The following is a 27,451-nucleotide window of genomic DNA, read 5'->3' as shown; positions in this document are numbered from 1 at the left end:
AACATCTGTGCCAAGTATGACCTGGAAGTCCTGAGGTCAAAATGGGAGACTCCCCCTAGGGTGGTCGAGAATGACTGACTGAGCTAAGATCCTCCTTAGCTCTGAGCTGATCTGAGCTAAGATCAGATACGACTGACAAAATGGTGGTGGTTAAGCAACCAGACATAGTAGTGGTGGACAAGCAGAGGAAGACGGCCGTAGTGACAGATGTAGTGATACAGAATGACAGCAATATCAGGAAGAAGGAACACGAGAAGCTGGAGAAGTACCAAGGGCTCAGAGAAGAACTCAAGAAGATGTGGAGGCTGAAGGTCACAGTGGTCCCAGTGGTAATTGGAGCACTCAATGCAGTGACCCCCAAACTAGGCGAGAAGCTCCAGCAGACCCCCGGAACAACATCCGAGATCTCTGTACAGAAGAGCACAGTCTTAGGAACAGCTAAGATACTGCACAGAACCCTCAAGTTTCCAGGCCTCTGGTAGAGGACCTGAGCTTGAAGAATAAAGACCACCTACAGGCGCGAGAGGAGAGCTTTTTTAAAATTAACTTTAAAAAAAACAAACAAAAAACTTTAACTTTTTCAAATTATTTTTTTTTATAAATGTAGAGACAAGGTTTTTCCATTTTTTTGAAAGAATGGAACCCAAATCTCTAGTGACTTGTCAATGTAATTTCCAGTTTCTGTGCTCCTATCACAAGACCAAGCATTGTTAATTCAGAATAATGTCAATGGTGCAAAAAACAAAACAAAAAACAAACAAACAAAAAGCAAACAATTAAAATACAAGTGTCCAAACATTTCCCATGAAGTTGAATGCTATTCTGTTTTCACGGTTGTATTTTCTTGAAATGCTGTATTTCTTCTATCTTGCAAGCAATGATAGGTGGTTGTAGCTACTGAAAAAGAATCCAGTGATGCAATGTTTGTATAAATGCATAGTTTCTATTTTATTTTATTTTATTTTATTTTATGTAAGTATGTATTTAGTAATATCAGCTGGGCTCCCGTGATTAAATAAAGGTTTAAAACAGGCCAGAATGTACCTACTTACGCAAAATTTGCTGCTACTGCATAAATTCAAGTTTTAATCATGCTGGATAGGAGAGTCTAAGGGAGAGGAGTAATTCTGTATTAGCTAGCCGTTGTAAACATTGTAACTGTTCCCACATAATATTGCATGTGCATACTTGGGTCCTTGATCATTTGGAAATGCACCTACGGAGTCCTTGACAGTAAATAAAAATACCCCTAGGTTTTCTTTCCAGTGTTTGTTTAAAACATAGCGCAGGCAACTTTCTATCAGAACTCATCCTAGAACAGAGGGAACGGTGTAAAAACCCCCAACAACAACAACAAAAAGCCCCCCAAAAACCAGAGGGTGAACAGACATGCACATTACAGCGGTGATGGATCGCGTGTTTCCGACGGATTGATGAGCTGCTTTTTCAGACTAATTTTCTCCAAGCCCACATGCTTTCTTCACAGTTTACCTGCGCCCACGTCTTTGTATGTGTATTTTCGAAAGTTAATTTGTAATATGCATCAGCGACGTTACCATTCATCATCTTTACTTACACACACACACACACACACACCACAAGGTCAGCCACTTAACCCTCTTTAATCACAGGCGCCATTATCATCATCACGGTATTATGTGGAAATCAACACCGAGACATAAACTTGCTGTCACGTTTATATTTCAAACGAAAAACGCTCCTGTTCCTACCACAAGGGTTATTTAAAAGCTCTATAATAATCTTCTTCTTTGTCGCAAAACACTCAATTACCTGGAATTTCATTTGCAGTTATTCTTTTCTGAAGCAATTTAAAAGTATTTTTTTTTCATGTAACATTTAATGGGAGTTACGCATAATTTTTCAATAGGCTATAAATTTGCGTGTATATCATACATCCAAAGTGACCAAAATTATGTACTATGATAATAATAATGATAATAATAATAATAATAATAATAATAATGATGATGAGAACATTACATTATGTTACAAACGCACACTGTAACGGATTTGAATGATTGTAACACTTTACCACGCAACTTTTAAAAATATTTCATTATATTAGATGTCATCATTAAAAACAATTCATAACATTTTTAAACACTCAGAGAAAAATCAAAATAAAACAATTTTACTTGCACACCAAAAGCCTCAACATTGATTTATATGCCCCTGTTAACTTATGTACAGTGTTCCGTGAAAGGATTACACGGCAATATAGTTTTGCATTGCAGTGAGTAATAGCTAATTCTTGGCTACAATTGAAAAGCTACTGCTGTTAGATTCGACAGGAACAGATTCTCTTGGTTTACTGCGAAACTCAAAATGTTTTAATAAGAAGTTTTTCTTTTCTTTTTCACAACCAAATTAGAGATGGTTTAATATTATCCTCATACTGTAGGCTTCAGGCCTCCACCTTGGAGACTGTATAGGCGTATTTACCATATGCGCTCAACATTAAATGTTCATACTGGTCGGAGGCTCCACTGTCCTTCCCGTCTAAAGAAAGTATTGGTCTGAATGAGTGTGAAGCTTAATAATGTGTTCGAGTGATTAGAGGACGTTAGCGCATTAGACATTAGCTGCTGACAGTAGCAGAAAAATATGAACATAATCTTACAGTCAGATGGTCCAGTAAGCCACACTGAATCCGTTAGAACACGCACCTTGTGACAACAACACGGTGCGTGTCATCCATATGTTTAAAATAAGTGCGCATGAATGTTTCAATTTTTTGAAACAAAGAAAGGAAAAATATATATTGTCACATAAAAAAAGAACTATATTATATTATATTATATTATATTATATTATATTATATTATATTATATTATATTATATTATATATAATCAGCAGACACCCGAAAGGTTGGTTTGGTTGCGACCTACCTTCAGTCCTGTCCTCGGGTGCCTGGAGCCAGTGTACCACTGCCGAGAACTGTGCACTGAGCCTCGAAGCAGATTGGCAGACCGTGGACCCGCAGTCAGCTTTTCAACTGCAAGACACAGGCACCAAAGACTTCACAGATAAATCAAGTACTGAGTGCACATACAAACAAAACATACAAAAGCGCTCCACACTTAATGTAGAGTGAAGTTTTCAAAAGCTTGTCTGTCCAGATTCCGCTGCCTAACGGATTTTATCCTCCACGTCGTTTTAACCGGTTCTGGGTGAAGAGAATCTTGAGCAGAAAACAGGAAAGGATAAGATTGCATTGCGGACTAGTTTTCTTGTCTCTCAAATGGAAATACTGGATTTACACCTGACAATGGTGATATCCCCATTTTTGGAATGCTATATTTATTCTATTAATTTTTGCTAGTATTTTGTATTAATTCCCACAGAATGTATAGAGAAAAAAATCTGTGGGGACATGTCGCTTGGTTTTAGCTAATGTTTGTCATCTTTTTAGCTCTATTGCTTCAAGAAGGCTACAGCATGTTATTCATTTACAACATTTAAAACGTTTGAAACAATTATATACAAATCCAAAACCTTTAGCAGCAAGTTTGTAAAATATGTTACTGTTGCAGGGATCCCAAAGTCATTAACACCGACATAAAATTATATAATAAGATGTATTTAATTATGTCTTCTTTATTTATACATGTATTTGGTTGTTTATTTATTTATTTTTGTGAAATTATAGAAATGTGTTGCCCAGTTTCTATTCAGTAATTACACATAATTGCTTACCTTTAATTTTTAATACCAGGCCTTTTTAAAATAAAGTTCTCCCAACTGAAAAGCAGGATGTTAATTTCAGGTGTGAAGGATTACCTGCTACTACTCCTTGATTTAAGAATACATTTATGGGTAATGACGCCATTTGCCAAAAATGTTACAAAATCAAACTCAGAAATCTGTTTTTAGACAAGAGTTTTTGACTATTAAACGTGTCTTATTAAATATATTAAACATGGCATTTTCAGACGTGTTTCATGGATAATTCATAAATATATATCTTAAATAACATATATCATAAATTTTACATTCAGTTGTTTTTCTTTGCGCAGCCTTCAGTGATATGTGAAAATAAACAAATAAAATAATGATATGAGGAAAATACAGTTTTAAATACACTATATGTGTTGTTTTGTATTGTTTTGAAAAATATATTAGCATTGTCTTTTTTGTACCTGATAAGCTGCTTGACTATTATTGTCTGAGAGTCTTTATGCTGTGGGTGTCTCTTTCTTTCAGTTTCTCGGAGAATTTCTCTATGTGAGACTCTCTCAACCTTAGTGTGTGAGTGTCTCTGTGTGCATGTGTGCGGGCGTCTGCGCGCGTGCGCGTGCGTAAGGAATATCCTCTTGGCCTTGGGAAGAAATCGACATGCGACACACTGACAGAAAACAGACTGTGGCATACAGGTTCCTCTCAGCTAATGAATTCCTGATCTCTCTCTCTCTCTCTCTGTCTCTCTCTCTCTCTCTCTCTCTCTCTCTCTCTCTCTCTCTCACACACACACACACACACACACACACACACACACACACACACACACACACACACACGTCGTTTTAGCTACACGCAGACCCTTAAAATCAGAAGCTGCAGCTCATAGAGCAATAAATAAATAAATACATAAATACATAAATAAAAATAGTACTTCATCCTCTTTAAAATTTTACTCGGATTATAGTTAATTGAAGCTACAGAGCGCACAAGCAAACCTGTTTCTGTTTCTTTGTTTACTTTGCTGCAAATACCACGTATTCATTAAATAATGCTTGCAATGCTGAGATTAAAATGTCTTTGTGTAAGGAGAGGAGGGCAGTGCTCACTGCGTCAGTGTGTGGTTTCACCAGCTGACCTGCAGGGGGCACAATAACCCTCTGAAGGTCACCATATAATATTAGAGACGTTAGAGCAAGAAGCCTGTAAAAAAAAATAGAAGACTTTAGACCTATATACTGGAAAACACAGTATGAACACACGTTTACTTGTTTTAATATTAGTCAAGCAGTAAAACTACCAATATTCAACATAAGAGTTCAGACATGGTGTTAATGCCAAACTGTCCAAATCAATGTGATAAGCATATTTAATTGATCGCAATCTTTCATTGAAGGTTATTTTACCGGGAAAAGTTGTGACTGAATGGGAATCTAAATTCCTCTGTGTGAACAGAAGCCAGATTGGTTGTAACCTTTCCGTGGAGTCTTATTAAAAGCAAACCAGAAAAAATAGAACTGTATCAATAACCACAGGCATGTAACTTTAACTAAAAGTGCACGCTGCTCCACAGGTTTACAAGCGAGCATGGATGGAGAGACGGGGCATCTTGTTGTTCTGGACAAAACTAAGACTTTAAGAGCATCCATCAGCTTCTGGAAGTCCTCTTTTTCTGCAGCCATAACCACGGCAGCTGAAGGCCAGCATACACTTCCCCCTATGGTAGCCTCTTACTGCAACTGGCTCAACCACAAAGGTTTATCACTCAAATGAAAACTGATCTCTTAGATCCAAACAGTTCAGTTAAACCTGTGAATAAAATGACCACCACAATTGTCCTATTGATAATAATAATATTACTACTAATAATGATAATACTTTTTCCTTCCAAATGCAGATAGCAATTGGAGTTAGAAAACAGGTTTAGATGAGTGCAAGCAATCCATTATTCAATGTAATCCAAAAACATTAAGCGTTCTTTATCCATCCAGGAACACTGCTGTGTACCTGAGAAACAACTGAACGCTGCCTCAAGCAGCCACTTACCTGAAACTGAATCTGCTTTTACCCTTGAATTTTCTAGTATTTGTTGCCAGCAGACAAAAAGCCTTGGTGTTACTATTACATAAAAAATAAACCTTGGGCCCTAACATGGAATATTTCATCAACTCTGTTTTCTATCTTCTTAAAAATAAAGGTAAGTTGGGACCGTTTTTGTCCCTGTGCATCAGGGAGAAAACACACTTATATTCAGTAGATTAGACTACTGTATTCCTATAGACCCAAATACGTTATCATACATTCAGAACTCTACTGCATAAATGTTGATCAGGGTCAGAAGGAAAGAACACAATGAAGCCAGAATACATTCTATTGTAATTTTTAAAATTCTTTTGTTTTTGAAGCACTTTGTGGTCATGTACCATGCTTCCTATGATGTTACATGATTGGCTCATTCCATCTGAAATAAGCCAATTTTTATAATATCATTTTGATAAAAATCTATGGTCCAATGTTTTCAATATATCTAATGACTGTTGTGAAATTAGCTTCATATATCTTAATATCATTTTGGTGGGGGAAAAATGATCCATCAACCCACTTTCTAAACACTTTTGAATATTTCAAAAACTGTAAGATAAAAACCCCCAAAGTCTTTTTACCATCAACATGATTCAGAATTTTTAATTTTGGGACGATACACCAAAAATGACCGTCTAGCTAAAATGTGAAAAAAAAAACCCCCCCACAAAACAAAAAGCTAAAACAGTCCAGCCCTCCCATATTTGAGCACACATTAATAAAAAAACAACTGCTGACAATTTCTGAATGGTATGGAGTTATATTTTATTACAATGCAAATAAACCATGTGGAATAAACAAGTAGGAATTCTTAGCTTCAGGAAAGAAGAAAATGGTATTAAAATAACAGTAGGTAGTCTAATCTGAATTGAGTGTGCAGAATTTACTCTGATACTAATAATATTAGTCAAATTATACTTTAGAAAATAATTATAATAAATATATTTTAAGTACATTATTATAATAAAATAATAATACTGGTTATATTATTATAGTTTTCATTTTTGAGACGTCACTCCATCTCAATCTTCTCCAATTTGCATTAAAATGTTATAATTGCAAGTTTGGACAATTTTAGCTTCATGTGCATAATACTAATATGAATATGAAAACAGATACTCAGATTCATATTTTAACATTGTTGTGAAATGGATCTATGTACTATTCAGAAACTGGCACCAGTATTTTTTACAATACGATTTTTTTTCTTTTATTAGTGTGTGCTCAAACATGGGACTTTATGGGATATTCATCATTTTAAAGGTACCGTCCCAGATTACATATATCCTGTATTATTTTGATGTTAAGAAAGGACAGTGGAAATTCCAGGCCTTTGTCTTCAATAGTCTGAGGTATCCGTGTTCAAACATTGCCTCCAAATTAAATGTGCAAAGAAAACGGCACCAAAGTGTGTCGACTGAAAAACATGCACATATTTAACTAAATTATTTTCTTCAGTTTTCTTCATTTTTGTGACTAAGAATTTCATCTTAAAAATTATTCTACATGCTTTATTTTACAGTATTGTGTATACCATTCATAGATTATCATTAATTTTCTCTTGCAATATGAAAGATAATTTTCTTTGATATTAAAGTGTACTCAAATATGGGATTGTTGGCCTTTTTTCATATTTTAATTAGCCAGCATATGCCTCAGGTTTCAGTGTTCAGGAACATTTAGTTTGTTTTTGTTTCACTTTTCAGATTTGAACGTCATTAAAAAACCTGCAGAACGGTTAACGTTAGGTTTACGATCAGGGTTAGGATGTTTATCATGTTAAATTACATATGAAGAGCAAACATTTCATATGGTAAAACTCTGAATAGATTTTGATTTAGTTCTTTTATACCTATTATTATATTGTTTTATACATATTATTATTTTTATAGAGTAAGGGGTAGCTTTTCCATCCCCAAATGCTAAGACAAAAACCAAGCAAGCTAAAGGTAATGCCACTTCTTGTCCAGACAGATATATAAAGCCTAGAATTACCGATCAAAAAGAGGTTTTATGTCAGGGTCTCTGAGTTGAAAATATTTCAGAATGTCTGTGTAAATGAAACAGCTTACAAGAAAACTAGCTAATAGGCAGAGATGTGAAAGTACAAAGATTATGTGTCTGTTTGAAGTTTCCTTACACACCGACTACATATACAAGCAAAAACACATGACTGAGGCCACCACAGTGGTTTTACAACCTGAGACATATATAGGCACTCGTGCGCACGCACACACAAATGCACACAATCGCGCACATACCAACACACAATGTATAAGAGGCAGGTTAATAGCTGGCTTAATGGGCTACTTACCTGAGTCGGACATACAATAAATCTTGTACTATGAAAGGTCTCTCATTTTCAGCTGGAGACACTAAACACAGCATCACTTCAGGCCGATGTCAGATAATCACAGAAGGTTACTTTCCATGGCAGTGATATGTTAATACTAACCCTCTTAGGCACTGAGCTTACATCTCTGTCCAGAAGTATTTCTTTTCACCACTGAATAAGTATATTACTGATTAATCAGTGTAAATTGTGAATCAACCTGGCAACCATTTATTTATAATACAAGTCAGAAAATGAGAAAGAAAAAGAAATGAATCTTGAATAATTTGGGTTGTTGAAAAAGACTTAGACAAACTTGGTGAATCCAGAGACAAACCTCAGATTATCTTCAACAGGAATCTCTAAGAATTAAAATTTTCATGTAGACGTTGGCTGATGACAAATGTCTAACCTCCTGTTGGTGTAAGATACATGCCATACCCCTTTATTTATTTTAAACTTTGATAAATGCTATAATAATATAAGTAGGCTGGGATAGCTCGGTAGGTAGAGTGGTGGCCCCATGAATCGAAAGTCAGGGGTTCGAATCCACCGAACAGCTACCCTGAGGTACCCCTGAGCAAGGTGCCGTCCCCACACACCGCTCCCCGGGCGCCCAATGGCTGCCCACTGCTTCACAGAGTAAATGGGTTAAATGCAGAGAGGAATTTCCCCACAGGGATCAATAAAGTATACATCATCATAAAAATAAACTTTATACTATTATTACAATTATTCCTGAAGACTATTTCAGACTGGCGGTCTTAACAGGTACTGACTTTCAAGCCCATGAGAACTGCACAAAATGTTTTGGTCTTGCATATATAAATGGAAATACAGCATTCCCATTTATGTAGCACATATTTCAATAAATTACTCCAAATGTTTCCCATTTATACAACAAAATACAAAGAAATGAAGGATGGGTCAAGACTTTATATTTCTTTGTAGGAGTCAACTGTTGCAACCTGTTTTTAAATATATGAGATAGTTCAAAGCGTGCCCTGCTGCACTTCCTGAAACAGCAACCCATCTGATGGCATCACTCTCACCTCACCTTATGTCATACTTGACCAACCAACTCTCCCACAATTTGTGTACTTTTTGTGTACAGACATGTTTTGGCCACGAGCCCTTGTCTTCAAATTACTGAAAACAAATCAATAAATTCCTGAGTCTGTGTATGTCCTCAGCTGAAATATATCGATATATTACTAGACAGAGCATCCACATAAAGAAGTAGATCGTTCAGACAACAAAGTTATTTTCAGCTTGAGCAATTAAGTGCCTCAGTTATTAGAGATCTTCCACTTGTGCCACAATCAGCTCATTTCAGTGTGTGCTGGAGGAGGTAAATAGTGACCCAGTCTACAATATGGATATGGACATTACATATTACTGCACAATATATATTATATTATTGCACAAAAGGATGAGATGGTGCAAACTGCATCCATGACAGACACAACTGCATTATGCTGCTAACACAGTATAATCTTTGTAATCACCTGTAAAGACAGCAGCATAATGCAGGGTTGCTAGCCAACAAACCAGACTGATGTTAAAGTGAATGTTGACCCCAGCCCCAATCCAACATCACACATCTTGGCCAAAGTGGTTAGTAAGATGAAACTCATCTATTACGATGATAAATCACTGAAGCTCGTTTAGCTGCTAATGATAGCTGTGTTTCCATAAGAAGCACAGGTCGTAACTGATCTCAGAGCAGTGAAAGCTGAGCCAGTGGCAGCTTGCCTCACATCCTGGTCTCCCATCAGTTTACTGTGAAAGACCAGACATTTATCCTCACAGCACATTGCAAATCACCAGGAAACAGCTGGTGATTTGCAATGTGCAATGTGCTCCACTGGAGCTGGCCTCACTTAGTTTTTCACAGGACTGCATATTCATGACTGTGTTAGTTTTCACTGTAATTTTTTAATACATTTAATGGATTTATTTATACATTTACACAAATGTAATTTAAAATTGGAAAATTTTGTCTTTCATACTAAGACCTCATGAGGACATAAATGAACTTTATGACCATTATTAGGCTACAGTTAGATCTGAATGAAGATCACAGTCACGGATTTCCTTCGGAGCTCTTGGTGCCACCAGAGATTACAAATAAGCTCCGGTAAAGGGGGAAATAACAAAGTACAGAAACATTTTACTCTTTACATTTTGAAACAAATATCTGTACTTTTGGCTTCAGCTGGTTTCAGCCTAAACAGTAACACAAAAGATGCAAAACTTTGCCAGGATGCCATTTTTACGCAGTCTCTTTCTTACTGTTGAATCATGAACTCTGACCTTAACTCAGACATGTGAGGCCTGCAGTTTTTTAATGTATTTCCGGGCTCTTTTGTGAGCTCCTGAACGAGTCATAGCTGCGCTCTTGGAGTAATTTTGGCAGGTCGGTCACTCCTTGGACTGTTCCAAGTTTTCTCCATTTGTGTATAATGGGTCTCACTGTAGTTCACTGTAGTCCCAGAGCCTTATAAATGGCTTTGTGACCCTTTCCAGACTGATAGATGTCAGTGACATTTTTTCTCAGGCGCTTCTTTGGATCGTAGCATGATGTGTTGCTTTTGGAGATCTTTTAGCCTGCTTTACTTTGTCATGTGTCTCTTGATTTAACAAGAGGGGCAATTCCTTTTTAACACAGAACCAGGTAGGTTTGGATAATTTTTCTCCTTTATTCAAGGAAATCATCATTTAAAAACTACATTTTGTATTTACTTGGGCTATCTTTGTCTAATATTAAGATTTGTTTGATGATCTCAACCATGTAAGTTTGACAATTATGAAAACACTGGGAAATCAGGAAGGGGGTAAACACTTTTTCACACCACTGTTATGTTTTTTTCATATTGTGAAACATGCTGCAAAACAAACTGACCTTGACTGTGTTATTTAAGGTTGCATGAAAATACTCTGCAGGTCAGTGCAGGATAAACAGGTTATTTTGCTGTATTGTGATGCATTTAAAGTGAAGAACAGTGTGTTGGACTGGTGCACAGTAGCTGTGTTGCTCATGGTCAGTTAGGTACATTAATTTGAAGTTAGCCTGATGATGCTAAGATTCATTCACTGAATTCCACCTTCATTCCAACTGTATACAGTCCAATGTAAAGACACCATAAACAGTTCAGTGTCAGTGTAGAGGATGAAATCAGCCAGGACAACTCATGAAACATCTGCTGACATCTTGTTGAATTCAGTTGTGTAAATTCACAATGAGCAGTAATCAGAGCAGTGCTAGCACAGGCCAGCTGATCACAGTCTGTATACAAAAAAAAAAAAAAAAATCTACAGGAGCTCTCAACAGAAATTAATGCAAGTTGTGATTCTTTTCCTCACACTGAGCCACCACTGATTTTAAGGGTCCCCACCTGCTGAATTCCAGTATTTGTTCCAGTCCTAAATTCAGCGGCTGTTCTGTTTTCAAACACTAAAGGCCTCAGCGGACTAGCAGTCCTTCCTTAACTTCAGCAGCACTGTCACACCCCTTTTGGAACTCCTGCTGGCTGACACTCTTTGCTTACTAGCTGAGAGGAAAGAGATTACCTACAGAGCTAGGTGAGGCTCTAACCTCTTGCCCAGTAACTGCCATAGTGAGCCCTGTCAACCAGTACTGGGCCTCTTTCCCTTGCTAGTGTCCCACAGTAGTAATGCAGATTGCTGAGAGATACATCTCCAGCTCTAGTGTCTCTGTCATGTTTCGGCTGTGTGCAGGCAGGGATTGGACCCAAACGCAAACTCACAGGAATGGAACTTAAACTCAAAAGCACAACTTCATTGCTGGGAAACAGGCGATACAACAATACGAAACTAAACTGGGAAAAACTAATTAGAATATGCACAAGGAGACACAGGGAAAATAACACACAGCTATGAGGGTAATTACACGTGACAGGACAGGAAAGACACGGAAACTGAAAATGCTGACACCAGATATGAACCTTCAACGCAACACACAGAGGCAACCTGCAGGGAGAGAGAGAACAAGGAGCAGCACATGACGGGGTGAGGAAAACACGGAACACAAGGCACCAGAACTAACCTCACAATATAAACACAATTACACAAAGGGAGACACAGAGGGCAACTACACGAGGGAACCCTATTAAATACACAGGGAACTAAACAGAATACAAGACACTCAAACTAGGACACTAGGCTCTGAATAAACTAGGGCAACAAAGAAAACTTAGAACATAAATTTATAACACAAAAACACTGAGGCACAAGAAACTCAAAACACTGGGTCCAGAGACCCAGGACCCTGACAGTCTCCCGGATATCTGCTTCATGTTCTGTCTCTCGTGCTTTCACGTCCCATGCTTCACCAGTCCTGACCTGGCCTCCTTAATTAGCGCACCTTGAGCTCTATGCCACGACTGTTGGCTGGCCCTTGGCAACTTGTCCCTTAGCACTGGATTGGCTGCTCGACTATAAAAAAACTAACCAATCTTAATCCAGGGGAGGATACAGTCAGCAGAACGTATATAAATGTATAAAACACAGAGATCTAAAATACTAAAAAAGCTTCCACAAAAATAAATCTAAAGCAAAATAAAACATGCAAATAACAGCCAACTATACATTCTGACTTGTGACAAGTGCATGCTGACCCCAGACCAGCAGCCAAAGCTTGATCTTCAACAGGTAACAAAAGCAGTCATGAGCCTCCTCTTAGGTCATCCTTTTTTTCCTTTCTGTCTGGCACCTCCATCTTCATCACTCTTTGTCCAGTATATCCACTATTCTTTCTTTGCACATGTCCAAAACATTTCAGCCTTGCCCTTTTTAACCCTCTGGGGTCCAGGGTATAATTGGCTGTTTTTGACTACTTTTGATTTTACCTCTGTATTTCACCTTTAAAAACTGCTTATCTTGCCTTGTTTGGTATCATTATTTTCAGCACAACCTCAGCATAATATAGTTATTTTTTCATTTTGGCATACTATATTAGCACAATTGATCTAAATCCAGACAAAAAATTCAAAATCCGAGTAGAAAAAAGTTATATCTTTTACTGCAAAACCCAGAAATATGTTTAACGAATCATTTTCATAACTTGAAATGCAAATAGAAATTATACATTTCTAAAAATTATGCACAAGTTTTGCAAACAACAAAGTTATATGGTACTATTTACCTAAAAATGCAGCCAAGGCCTCAGGCGTTTTTTATATAACCATTTAAATCTATTTCCAGAACAATCAGGTGTTCTGCATCAAATAAGAAGGCACACAAATTATTTGTGCCAGTCCAAAAAAATTGTTTGTGTTCAGTATAAGACAGAGGAGAACACTACAGGCCTAAACCCTGCAGGTCCGACAACAGGAGGTGCATCAGTCCTGTTTTCCATGTGGGAACAGCGTTTACACTGGAATCTGCCTTTGATGGCTTTTTTGGAGCAAATGTGACATTCACTAGTATAACTGACACACAATACAAAACAATAACTACACAACACACTAACTATAGCCTCCAAACACGCTAAACGTCACTAATGTCTCACATATGAAAACTCGCTCTCTCTCTTTCCTTCGCTCGCCCGCTATCCGTCGCAGGTGTCACTCCTAAATCTGCCCCCTCTTCCTATACAACCAAATGTCACATGTTGCCGTATCATTTTTTTGATTGGCTGACATGGTAAATTTTAACACCAATAGGGAAGGGGTGTTTTTTCTTTTTCTTTTTTCACTCGCAAGCGGAGAGTGTTTGCTAGCGCTGTCTGTAGAAAACGCCGTTTTATACATATTACTTGGCTTCTCACCCAGTTTTTTTTTCCAGGATAGATTATTTATTATTTTTTTATGAATACAAAACATAGAGTGTCCCTCTCCAAAAGTTGATTCTGTTCATCTGGATGTAGCGTTTTCAGTGGGAGAAACGTTTCATCACTCATCCAAGTGACTTCTTCAGTCTCAGCTGACTGCAGGTTTCCTCAATCTTATAAACAGTACATTTGCATAATGACTGAAACCAGCCCGCTAACATAGAGTGGAAAATTCCAGGACAGGGACAACATTATAACTTACCTCAATATTTTTCTGAATAGGAGAATTAAAAAACACTCTTTGGAAACTAAACATGGGCTTGCTTAGAAAACCTTATTGCTGGCTATGTGGACCAAGCTCTTGCAACGTTTATATAAGGATTGAATTGCCCATATCAATGGACCAGACACCCCATACTCTCGAAGCACCTCCCACAGGACACTCTGAAGGACACGGTCAAATGCCTTCTCCAAGTCCACAAAACACATTTAGACTGGTTGGGCAAACTCCCATGCACCCTTAAGTATCCAGGACGAAAACCGCATTGGTTCTACTGTATCTGAGCCTTGACTAACGGATGCTGTCTCCTTTCCAGCACCCTGACATAGACTTTCCCAGGGAGGCTGAGGAGTGTGATCCTCCTATAGTTGGAACACACCCTCCGGTCACCCTTCCTAAAGATTGGAACCACCACCCTGGTTTGCCAATCCAGAGGTACTACCCCTGATCTCCACACAACATTGTAGAGCTGTGTCAACCAAGACCGCTCTACAACATCCAGAGCCTTCAGGAACTCGGGGCAGACCTCATCCATCCCAGGAGCTCTGCCACCAAGGAGTTGTTTAGCTGCCTAAGTGACCTCAGCCACGAAGATAGATGATTCGTCCCCCTCATCCCCAAACTCTCCTTCCTCCACAGAAGATGTGGAGTCCAAAAGTCTTTTTCCATGGCCTCTCTGAACTCCTCCCACACCTGAGTTTTGCCTCAGCCACTGCCTGCGCTGCGTTCTGCTTGGCCTGTTGGTACCTATCAGCTGCCTCCAAAGTCCCACAGCCTAACCAAGCCTGATAGGACTCCTTCTTCACCTCTGGTGTCCACCATTTGGTTCGGGGGTTACCACCACGACAGTCACCAACCACTTTGTGGGCACAGTGCAGAGGCTTCAGCAATGGAGGTGCTGAACATGGTCCATGCGGCCTGAATCTCCCCAGTCTCCCTCAGAATACTGTTGAAGCTCTGCCGGAGGTGTGCGTTGAAGATCTTGTGGACTGGGGCCTCTGCTAGGCATTCCCAGTGCACCCTCACTATACATCTAGGTGCACCTGGTCTGTCCAGCATCCTCCCCCACCACCTGATTCAACTCATCAACAGATGGTGATCAGTTGACAGCTCAGCCCCTCTCTTTACCCGAGTGTCCAGAACATATGGCTGCAGGTCTGGGGATATGATTACAAAATCAATCATCGACCTGTGACCAAGGGTGTCCTGGTGCCACAAGCATCCTCAAGCACCCCACTGCAGGGAACAAACCCTCTCGTCCATGTGGAGAAACCCAAACGTACAGGCAACAAGCTGAGTGGATACTGGGATTTCCACTACAGCCCCTCACCTCTCATCAGGGGGAACTCCAGACTGAGACAGAGTCCAGCCCCTCTCCAGGAGACTGGTTCCAGAGCCCAACCTGTGTGTTGAGGTGAGTCCGACTATATCTAGCTGGTACCTCTCAACCTCATGCATTAACTCAGGCTCCTTCCCCACCAAAGAGGTGACAATCTCATGTCCCAGTTGCTTGTCTTGGTAGCTGGGGATTGATTCAGACATGGTCTTTCCCATGTAAATGGCCTCCCTGACTCCCCGCTCAAAGCAGCATTCCTCCCTGTCCAGGATGTGTAGATCCTCATCATTGAAAGAATGTCTACTGACTTGTAGGAGTCCTGGCCTGACGAGTTAGCTCTTCTGTGTTGTGCCATCTGATTAGCCAGAGGTTGTTTGGTTTCCCTGTTATGTAAATCAAGGCAGTGCTCCTCACTTAACAGCGTACACTATATTACTCTGTTTGTGTCGGGGGACCTGATCCTTGGGCTGGCCCAATTTTTGACACAGAGTGTTTTGGGGTTCGAAAGCCACAGAGATGTGGTGTTTAGAAAAAATGTGTCTTAGCTGTTCCACTGCTCCTGACACATATGGGATCACTAAGGGTTTTCGCTTAGTCAGCAGTTGTCCTTCTTCTCTCCTGGATCACCTGAGGAAGAAATTACTTGGAAGGTTTCTCCTTTGAAAACGCTATGTCCCAATGAACAGAATCAACTTTTTGGGATTTTCTTACACGAATGATTGAGGATGCACCAAGAAGTATTTTGAATCATATATATCATACATCTCTATTCTGACTGTATACTACAAAATCTTTACTTTAATTATCTCAAAATGCCCACTCTCCCCTTCACTGTTTGCAATTTTTATTGAACCACTAGCAGCAGCAATTAGACAGAATCATCAGAATTCAGTAATTAAGGGCATAAAATGCAAGAACGTGGAACATAAAATCAGCCTTTATGCGGATGATGTGTTACTTTTTCTCCAAAACTCACAAACCAATATCTCTGGGGTGATTGAATTGATAAACTCTTTTGCAAAAATATCAGATTACTCAAATAACTGGTCAAAATCTACAGTCCTTCCGATTAATTGCTCCTTCCATAATTCTTCTTCTACACCACTGCAATAGGGAAATACAAAATATTTAGGTATTAATGTTTCTCCCAAGCTTGCAGATCTAACTAAATTAAACTATATCCCACTTTTAAAGAAAGTAGAAGGCGATCTGGCTAGATGGAAATGTCTACCCATATCACTCATGGGAAGGGTTGCTGCTATAAAAATGATGGTCTTACCAAAAATAAATTATTTATTCTCAATGATCCCAACTAAACCGCCACAAGATTGGTTCAGATCTCTAGGTTCATATATGTCCAAATTCCTTTGGAAAAATAAACCCCCACGTATAAGCTTAAAAACACTACAAAAGACCAAGGATAAAGGAGGATTAGAACTACCTAACTTTCAGCACTACTTCTTAGCCGAAAGGCTTCAATTTATCTCAGGATGGCTAAAACATACCCTCTTAGATGAACTTTAGCTAGATGTAGAACAAGCACTTTGCAATAATCTGGAGATTTCAGATATACCATTTATCAGCTCAAACATCCAACGACATGAATGCTTCAAAAGCGTCAACATTAGCTCTTCTCTGACAGCATGGTGGGAGTTTCTAAAGTCTTCATTAATCCCATGCAAACGTACACCTATCTGGAACAACCCTGACATATTACAAAACAATAATATGATAAACTTTTCAGATTGGAGTGGTAAAGGAATCAAATATTTAGAACATATATTGGAAGGATCAGAATTTATTCCATTTGACAGACTAGTTACACAATATGGGATCAACAAGAAAAGATTTTTAGAATATCAACAAATTAAATCCATAGTAAAAAAGAAATTTAAACCGGGTCAAGCTGAATTACAAACACCATCAAGTGTGGTTCAATTTCTTACTCTTAAAACCCCAAAATTACTTTCCAAAATATACAGAATGCTTTGTAAAACAGATGAATCAATATCACTTCCTATTGCAAAATGGGAAGCGGATTTATCAGTTAACTTAGACCAAAACTTCTGGTCTCAGATTTGCTTAAAAACCTTTCATTTAATTAGAAATCCCAGTCTTCAATTAATTCAATACAAAATACTACATAGAGTGCACTATACAGGTCATCGGATGTTCAAGATGGGCTTTGTCTACCAACAACTGCTCACACTGCCAAACCAATACACCGGACAATTATATCCATGCTCTTTGGTTCTGTCCACCAGTTCAGAAGTTTTGGCGCGAGATATGTGAAGACTTATCAAAGTGTCTGAAATGTAACATTCCAACTTCCCCTTTAGTGTGTTTGTTGGGCAGCTTAGATAATGTCACTACAGAAAAGAATATAGCCCATATGGTTTTCACTGCCCTATGCATAGCCAAGAAAACAGTCCTCATGAACTGGAAAAATAAAAATAATCTTAATTCTAACCAATATAGAAATTATCTATTAGATTACATTAGTCTTGATACAGCCTCTGCCACCACATCAGATCAATTGCTCTGGGCTCCTTTGATCAGCTCCATCACCTAGTGGGGTGGGGGGTCATAGTTTGGTCCCACCTTCTGTGTTGTGATTGGTGTGGGGGTAGGGACAGGCTTAGGGCATCGGGGGATTCCCCAGGAGCATCTTCCTTGGAGGGCTCAATCCGGAGTTGCGGTCATGGCCTATTAAGGGCTCTGTTGGCTCTTAGGTGATGGTTTCCTCGTGGCTGCATTCAGCGGGGCTAGGGGAGGGTTTGTGCTGACGGACGTGGGTTACTGACCTGGTAGCCTGGCTGCCCCTGGGTGGGTCCGGGACGGGCGTGGGGTTCTGGGGGTGCTCCGTCTCTGGGCTGGGGCCCTGGCTGGGCCTTGGGGGCTTGGGTCCTGGGTCCTGGTTGGTGTGTTGCCGGGGTTGTGGGCGGGTGGGTGTATGGGGGCTCAGCCCTGGCACAGGGTGCCGCCAGTGCATCGAGCCACCTGGGGGGCTCTTCAACTGGTGGGGGAGGCTGTTACATCTTGCAGGAGCTTTCCTCTCTTCAGGAATTCTCTCTGCAGGAGGGGGAGATATAGGAGAGGTGGAGGAAGATCTCAGCCTGGGCGTCTATTGTCTTGTGTAGTCTGGAAGATGAGTGGATGACGGGGTGGGTGCAGTTTTCTCTGTGGTGGGGTCGGGTGGGCTGTCCCGGGCTCTGTGGTGCCGGGCAGCGCTGCTGAACTGGGCCCCGGTCCGGATGGGCCTGGGCCCCCTTTCCCTGGCGGGTTGCAGAGTATGGGGGTGCCTACTGGGATCAGCGGGGGAGCTGGCTCCAGGGAGGGGTCACTTGCGCCTCTCTTCCTTCCCTCCCCATCTCCAGCTGCCTCCCTCTTCCCGCTCCACCACAATCACCCACGCATGCAGGGCCTTGGGGTAAAGGTGTGTCACCAGGGTGCAGGGGAGGCATTCCCCCCCCCCGTCCCCTTCTGGCTGCCTGTGCCTCAATTTTATCTCACAACTTAGACATTCACATTACTCACACTCTCATAACACATACATATAGGATCTTGGGGGTGGGCACGCTACACGGCATCCTCACCACCACAACCTCACCCCTGGCGTCGTTACCCACCTCTCAATTTTAAATACATGTAGACATTGAGGGCTATCAGGAGGGGCTATGCGCTTACCTGCTGCTCTCTGGCAGGTAGCTCCATGCCCTCCTGGGTTTTAAATGCACCTTAGAGCACACATGCATCAACACTACATATGAGCGGGCGGAGGGAGGTTTGGAGTCTTCTCACACCCCCATTCTCTGCGGCCTGTTGGAGCGGGGGGGCTGGGAGGAGGAGTTGGCCGTCTGATTGGGGTCTGGAATGTGGGGCCTCCCTGCTGCTGCCGAGTGGGGGCAGTCTGCTTCTCTCTATCCCAGGGAAAAGGGTAACACTACCTGGGTCTGGGTGCAGTTTCCCCCTCCAGGGGCAAGGGTACCTAGACCTGGGGTATAGAGTACTCTTGGGGAGTGTGATTGTGTGTACAGTGTCTATTTATGTCTGTCTCCACGTTGGGTGAGTGTTGAGTAATTGCATATGAGAGCATGAGGGTGGGAATGGATGTTTGTATCTGTGTGTGCCTGTATGTTTGTGTCTATATGTCAGGTTGGGTATCAGACGCCACCTCTCTGGGGACATCTCAGGCCCTCCAAGGTATGGAGGTCTAGCTCCCCCCACCACTTCCCCTCCCAGTGGCAGACGCCCTCAGACATCGGTGCGTTGGTGGTTCTTTGTGTCCAGGGATGGGCGTCCAGGTACACACCGGCTCACTCCTTGGTGGCTGCTTGTCGGGGCCTGGAGCCTGGGGCTCGCTCGGGCCACTTCGGAGGTGGGGTGCCCTCAGGCCTCTCGGCCTGGGGCTCGGTCACTCAGGCACAGCTGGCTGCCGGCGGAGCTCACGGGCACGTCACTGCAACCCCCCCTGGCTTCTGCTCCGTGGCTGCTGAGTGACCCCTCATCTGGGGCTCTCCTCCAATTAACAAACAAAACCACCGCTATTGGTCTGACACTAACCCACATTGGATGGGTCCCTCCAAGACTGTTGGAACAACAAAAGTGATGGTTTGGTGTGGTATATGGGGTACAACGATAGTGGGTCCATTCTTCATCAATGGAAACCTCAAGGCCACTGGATATTTGAAATTGCTACATGATGATGTGTTTCCCTCTTTATGCACTGAAGCTGGGACGTTCCCTGGGTTTTTCCAGCAAGATGGTGCATCACCACATTATGGGTGCCAGGTCCGAGCATTCCTAGATGAACAGTTTTGGTCGTCGTGGGCCAGTTGAATGGCCCCCAAGGTCTCCTGATCTGACCCCCTTAGACTTTTATCTTTGGGGTCATCTGAAGGCAATTGTCTATGGTGTGAAGATACGAGATGTGCAGCACCTGAAACTATGGATACTGGATGCCTGTGCTGGCATTTCTCCTGCGGTGTTGCTATCAGTGTGTGAAGAGTGGGAGAAGAGGGTTGCATTGACAATCCAACACAATGGGCAGCACATTGAACACATTTTATAAGTGGTCAGAAACTTGTAAATAACTCATGAAAGAATAAAGTTACGTTGAAACCAAGCACACCGTTGTTTTTCTTGTGACATTACCAATAAGTTTGATGTGTCACATGGCCCTCTTCCTATTGAAAAAATAAAAAGTTGTATCCAAGATGGCCGTCTTCTAAATGGCCACCATGGTCACCACCCATCTTGAGGAGTTTGCCCCCTCACATATACTAATGTGCCACAAACAGGACTTTAATATCACCAACCATTCCCATTTTATTACGGTGTATCCATATAAATGGCCCACCCTGTAGAATCAAAATATATTGTTGTATGGACTGATGTACCCCCCAGTAGCTTTGTTTTGTTTTTTCCCTTTCTTTCTTCATGATTATGTAAGCAAAACTTTTTAAAAAAGAGTTAAAAATGAATTGAGGCTACTAGCTCTGATGAAGTTCTCTTCTGCAGCATTTTGAACTCTTGGTGGTGTTTATGTGTTTATGTGTTTATGTGTTATGGTGTTATGGTGTATTGTGAATGACTGTCACCACAAGGAAGCCACCTAATCTAGTTATATTTCATGTATTCATAATGAATTTAATTCAATGACTGTCATTGTTTTCTTCATGTGCTGTAGTGTAGTGTGCGTATGTACATCTACAAATAGCCAAGTGTTCACTCTGTGATGAAGAATTTTATATCCCTTTAGCAGACTTTATTAACAGGTCTGGAAACAATACCGTAAGTAGCCAGCTGTTGCATTTTATAGTTATAACATTTTGTTCTAAGCATGCTTTCACTCAACAAAATTAGCATTCATTTTACAAAAATTATAAATGCCTGTTGTTAACCAAACAGGAAAGTTAGTGGTAGCTTTAGCTTCTTCCTTATTCTTATGGTTGTGTTAAACAACCTTAAGACAACAACAAAAACAACAAAAAACAAAACAAAACAAAACAAAACAAAGAAGCAGCCAAGATGGCAACAGCCAAAATTACACAGTTGAGGTGATTTTACAGTGGATCAATCCATCTTTCTTGTATACTTCTTACACTCACATTTTGAAATGAGAAGTGCGAATCTTTTAAACAAATGTCTTAATTCTTAAAATCATGTTCACATTATGTACCGTGTTGACTATTGCAACTTACAGAGTCACATGGTAACATTTCATCTTTAAAAAGAAGCTATTATCCTTAAAAATGAACTTTTATTTTGATGCTTTTTTCTGTTTTTTGTAGCTACTGAATAGGCCCGAGAGACACCATAAACCATAAACATCTGTTCAGCTGCATCTTTGACTTGAGTGTCTCTTTTATGAACCGCTGCACAATCACTCATAGGCAAACACGTCCAGAGAAAGAGGATGTGTCAATTACATCCTAACCAAATTCAGTTAACCTTTTATTTCTTAGGTCAGAGATACAGGGCCAGGGCCAAGGGCCAACCAGGATATAACAAACATGCACGCATGCACGCAAGCACATATAAACTAACAACAACATACACACACAAAGGCCTGTGGTACACATTAAATGAATTAATGGTGGTCCAGAACCTAGTCTGGACATCATCAATGAGGCATCTGTTTCTTTCCTTCTTTCTGTTGATGTCTCTCTACATCTTTCTCTGTTTGTCTTTTGTTTACCCACAGCTACATTCTCCAGATAACAACTTTATCTCTTGCTAATGAAGGCTAAATCTTTTTTTTTTTTTTTTTAAATAAAGTGAAGCTGAAACTACCCTGGCATGGTAGATCTACTGTTGTTCTCAATTTTCTTCAACTTTTCTGTGCTGACATAAAAACAGGCGTCTCACATATCATGTGACTCTTCTTCACATAAAACGATCCCTATTATGAGATGATGATGACAAATTGTGACAAAAATATATAAATAACATAAAAAATATAACAGTAAAATACAACTTAAAACGCCTATAAAAATAGTCAAAATACTGTTATAAAACTAGTAATTAGGCTTATAATTACAAATATTTATTTTTCTTTTTTGATAACTGTAATAAAGCTGTAATAAATATGTAACTTTTTATGAAATTATTGTGCAGTCATTAGATCTTTACTGTTGAAGGTATTTTGAGATAGTTTGCCATTTTAACAATAACTGAAAAATGTAAGTGTAAATAGAATAATGTTAATTAGAGATCTCATTAAGTACAAATGAATCCAGTTCCACATATAATGATGATGATATGAACCTTCAAAGAGTTACACCTAAATATTAATTTTACTTTGTTACAGCATTACTGCAGTTTCATTTGCTATATTTGTCAACGTTCTTTCGTGGTTCGGAACCGATGTCTGTCAGGTCAGTCACTCTTCTCTCCCGTCTCTGGTCCCCAGTATCACTAAAAAGGACGGAGACCTCATTAGCACAATCATCTTCACCTGCCCCACCAGCCTCCCTGGCTCTGCCTGCACCACCCCTCCACTGCAGCAGAGCCACACCCCTGCCACACTCTCTTTTACAGGTGCCATGGCAGAAATTAGCCACAGGTGGCTGCAGCTAGTGAGTGTAAAAACTTTTATATAGTTACTGTTTGCAACATACATCAGATGGTGCTATCAAACTGAGATGAAGTAAAAAGAGAAAATACACTTTATTAACTCTGTTTGTGGTGGTGGGCCTTGAATAATACATTTTATGATGGGAGCAAGGGGCCGTATAAAAAATGACCTGATTGGTCAGACTTGTGACATGCCTGCTCTAAGCAAAATACTAACTGAAACCCATTTACTGAAAACAGAGACAAAGGTCAAGAATAAATAAACTAAAAATCCAAATGAGCATTAAATAATAAAGAATTCAAAAGTCCAAAATCAGAAATGAAGTGAATGTGAAAAATGGAAAACTTACTTCCTGTATACATGTTCTGTCCTTCTTTTTTTATTTGTGGAATTTATTTTAAAGCAATTGAATAAAAAAACTTCTGTAACAGCATGAAAATACCAATTGATGAGGCTTTAAAAGCACAACCTGCATCAGAGACTGTATACACAATGGAGTCTTTGAATTACTGACCATATAAAGTATACACTGTGTATCTGCATGTATGCATACAATACAGACACACTGACAAGGAGGTCATATGTATACATATTAATAAAGGTAAACTGTCCAGTCAAATCCCAATACATTTACAATGCAGAGTTTTAAAACTTATTTAGTAAAACTCAGTGAATTGCCCTGCAGAACATCAAGGTACCATTAAGAAAAAAAAGAAATGTACCCAGGTTTCATGGTTATATAAATATAGTGTAAGACTTATTAATATGATAAAGCTAAATATGGGAACGTTTTCATCTGAGGCTGCAGGCCAAGTCTAATATTTACATGTTAATGATAAAGCTTAATAGGGAGGAGCGTGTGTGAGTGTGTGTGTGATGGGATTTAGGGTTAATATATTTATATGTAGAGAGGTACTGCCAAGGTAAGAAAGTAGTGCGCGGGTTTATCCTTCTTTTACTCTCTCTCTCTTCACTTTACACACACAAACTGTGCCAAGTGGCAGCTAAAAGTGTGCATTTGTCCCAGTGCCAGTTTCCTTTCAGTACAAGGACAACGCAGCTGTCACATACTAAACACTTTTGAAAGTTGTGAGATGGTCAAACACCTACCAATAAGCCAATAGAGCATTGCAATTCTGAGACCCAGATAACATATATAATGATAAAACTAGAGGTGAAACATTTGTCAGCTGCTTTCCAGTCAGATTTTCTAAAGCAGCAACAAGTACAGGTAATCATGTCCTAAATGACCACTTGTTAAACTGTGCTCTTTATGCCTGCGAAGTTTGGTAGCTTGCCCAGAGACATTTGACATGCAGGCTGGAGCAGACGGGGATCGAACCACTAACCTTCCAATTAGTAGATGACCTGCTAATAAAATCCCTAGGAGGAGTTTGCTACTTGCTACTTTGTCTGTCTTGAGCCATTTTGAAACACCCGCGTCTGAAACCAATGAAATACAGACATTTTCAGCAAACTTGACTCGTATAAAAAATGTCATGAGATTTTGAGTATGTTAAGGACCTGAAAAAGAAGATACAGTAGGGCCTTTGTGTTGTTAGTGCTTGGGCCTAATAATACCTTCCAAGAATTAACAGATCTATGAATGAATCTGTAAATCAGCGGAACCATCACAGCTTAAGGACAACGGAAAATATCTCCCCACTACAGCTGTGGACTGTTGGAATGTTGCCACTTCCTCAGCATCGCAGACCGTTCAGTCAAGTGCACTTCAGACATCGTTCTTATGATCACCAGCAGCTGACGGCTGACTTGGGGCAGAACAATCCCTTGAGTGACGATGGAAATCATGGGATAGAGCTTTTTTGACAGCATGTCACATCCTTCAGTTAAGTTATTAGTGAATTTGTGTTGATTGGAAAATGTATTTTAGTGCCAGACACTAAGAATTGTGAAACAGCAAAATCTTGAAAAAGGTCAGAAGCTATTATTTAGTTAAAGGTTGGTAAAACTGGTTTTATCTTCACATTCACTTAAATCATAAAAGTGGAAAAATAAAGTGTTTAAAATACACTTTTCTTTCATTAAAAAACATACTGGCCACAGTACAAAATGTTACAGTATATGTTACATTCCATAATATGAAGTACTAATTTATCTGTTACTATACAGGAATTATAATTTTTTGTTTATTAAACAAAATATCTGTTATACATTTTTTAGCAGTCAGACAGAGAAACATATATTAAACTCTTACATATAGATATTTGAAAAAATGGTAAATGGCCTGTATCTGTATAGCGCTTTACTTAGTCCCTAAGGACCCCAAAGCGCTTTACACTACATTCAGTCATCCATCCATTCACACACACATTCACACACTGGTGATGGTAAGCTACATTGTAGCCACAGCCACCCTGTGGCTGTGGCCCACCTCCCACGGGAGGTGGGCCACGCCCCCCGCCGCCATGACAGTAGGCCAGACAAAGCATACAGCTTCAGCTATGGTTCGTACGTGTTGTGTTGTCAGTTGCAACGTTAGATCTCACGATCGTGAAGGCAACAAACTGGATAATGGGCTATCTTTTCATCGTTTTCCATCCTGGCGGCAACGTGAGGGATCCCATGTATCCGATAACACCAAACAAAGACGCCAGGCATGGATTGCAGCGGTGAGACGAGCGGATATCGAGTTCCGTCCAATCCCCAACTTTTTGTTGGTTTGCTCTCCGCATTTTCTCTCCGGTGAGTTCTAAATTAATTCATATCACTCTTAAAAGGCTTTTAGTGTTATTTTCAAGGCGCTGCGGTCATAGATAATGAGATAAAACATGCTAATATGTGATGCTGCAGAACCACGTCATGTCGACTGAGTAGCTTTTGATTTGGCATTATTGCAGGCAAACCAGCATATGAAATGGATGTAACAAATCCAGACTGGGCACCAACACTGCACATGGGCCACGACGACATACCTGTATCGGACTCAGATCGGCACGCAAGGCGTATGCAACGGAAGCGAAAAAGAGCACCCATTGCAGGTAAACACCCCCCCCCCCTCCCCTCCCCTCTAAAAACATACTAAATTGCACTTATTGTACAATAATCCGCACATAACTTAAAGATGAATCACACACCTGTCATTGGAATATTGGTGTACATTAACCTTATGTCTATGCACTATTTTTATCTTACAGGCTTGATGATCAATGAAGTTCAGACAGAAGAAGAACAACAACATAACCATGTCATGGAGGCAGTTGACAGCAATTGTGTTGGACAAGTGGAGGTTGATGTACCAGCTGCAAATGTGGACAGTGGTGATGGGAGTGACAGTGTCACGGAAGCTGAAGGGCAGGCGAAGGATTGTGTGTGCAGTGAACAGGGCAGAGCTGAAATAAACCGGCTGTTGGAGGAGAACAGACTGCTTCGAGCACAGTTGCAAAAGACAGAGCTGAATGAAACTTTCTTAAAGGACGATACAGAAAAAGTAAGATATTACACTGGTCTACATTGTTATGCTGTCTTTATGTCCCTCTTCAGCACTGTCAAAGACTTCCTGCCAATATCGAAGAAACTGACAGGTTTCCAAATGCTCTTACTCACACTAATGCGTCTGAGACTTGATCTTCCAGTCCAGCATCTTTGTCATCTATTCGATGTGTCCCACAAAACACTGTCTTCTGTCTTCGCCGATACCATTGATGTTTTGTATGCCCGCTTAGGAGCACTGGTACACTGGCCTGAGAGGCACTGTCTGCAGGCCACAATGCCTCCACAGTTTACTGAAACCTTTGGAAAACGAGTGGCCATCATAGTTGACTGTTTTGAGATTCGAACAGAAAGACCATCAAATTTAAAGGCACGTGCACAAACATACTCTCATTACAAGGGTACACACACCATAAAATACCTCATAGGGATTACACCTCATGGAGCTATTTCTTTCATTTCCAGGGGATGGGGAGGGGGGGGGGGTCGTGCATCAGATAAACACATCACAGAGAGATGTGGCATTCTTCAAAAGCTTTTACCAGGGGACGTAGTATTGGCTGACAGAGGCTTTGACATCAGAGATGCTGTAGGAATGATGTGTGCGGAGGTCAAGATTCCAGCTTTCACAAAAGGCTACTGTCAACTTGAGGCAAGGGACGTTGAACAAACGAGAGCAATTGCCCACCTGAGAATTCACGTTGAGCGAGTAATAGGTAGTTTGCGCAACAAGTACAAAATGTTACACACTACAATGCCAATCCGATTACTCTTATCATGTGAGGGTGAAGACACAACACTTCTTGATAAGATCGTTAAGGTTTGCTGTGTTTTTGTTAATATGTGCCCCAGTGTTGTTGTCAAACCAGGGCCAAATGACACTTGCTCCTGTTGA

The 27,451-nt window shown here is 40.3% G+C and overlaps 2 protein-coding genes across 4 annotated transcripts in view; one reads left to right on the top strand and one right to left on the bottom strand.

The window, feature by feature from the left end:
* LOC134628856 (centrosomal protein of 44 kDa-like) overlaps window positions 1-4,078 on the bottom strand; it is a 73,749-nt gene extending 69,671 nt beyond the window's left edge. For all 3 annotated transcript variants that reach the window (XM_063475641.1, XM_063475639.1, XM_063475640.1), the window contains exon 1: window positions 2,911-4,078. The gene's annotated coding sequence lies outside the window, so the exon portion shown is untranslated. The remainder of the gene's footprint in view (window positions 1-2,910) is intronic.
* LOC135933189 (uncharacterized) lies at window positions 141-27,451 on the top strand. Its single transcript, XM_065471180.1, has 6 exons — window positions 141-410; window positions 14,505-14,623; window positions 15,408-15,602; window positions 22,939-23,066; window positions 25,965-26,105; window positions 26,262-27,451. Exons 1-6 carry the CDS (start codon window positions 141-143, stop codon window positions 27,449-27,451), a joined length of 2,043 nt encoding a protein of 680 aa, XP_065327252.1.

The sequence above is a fragment of the Pelmatolapia mariae genome, linkage group LG6 (assembly GCF_036321145.2).
Source record: "Pelmatolapia mariae isolate MD_Pm_ZW linkage group LG6, Pm_UMD_F_2, whole genome shotgun sequence".
NCBI lineage: Eukaryota > Metazoa > Chordata > Actinopteri > Cichliformes > Cichlidae > Pelmatolapia > Pelmatolapia mariae.
The sequence above is the reverse complement of the archived record's forward strand: the minus strand, read 5'-3'. Positions and strand labels throughout refer to the sequence as shown.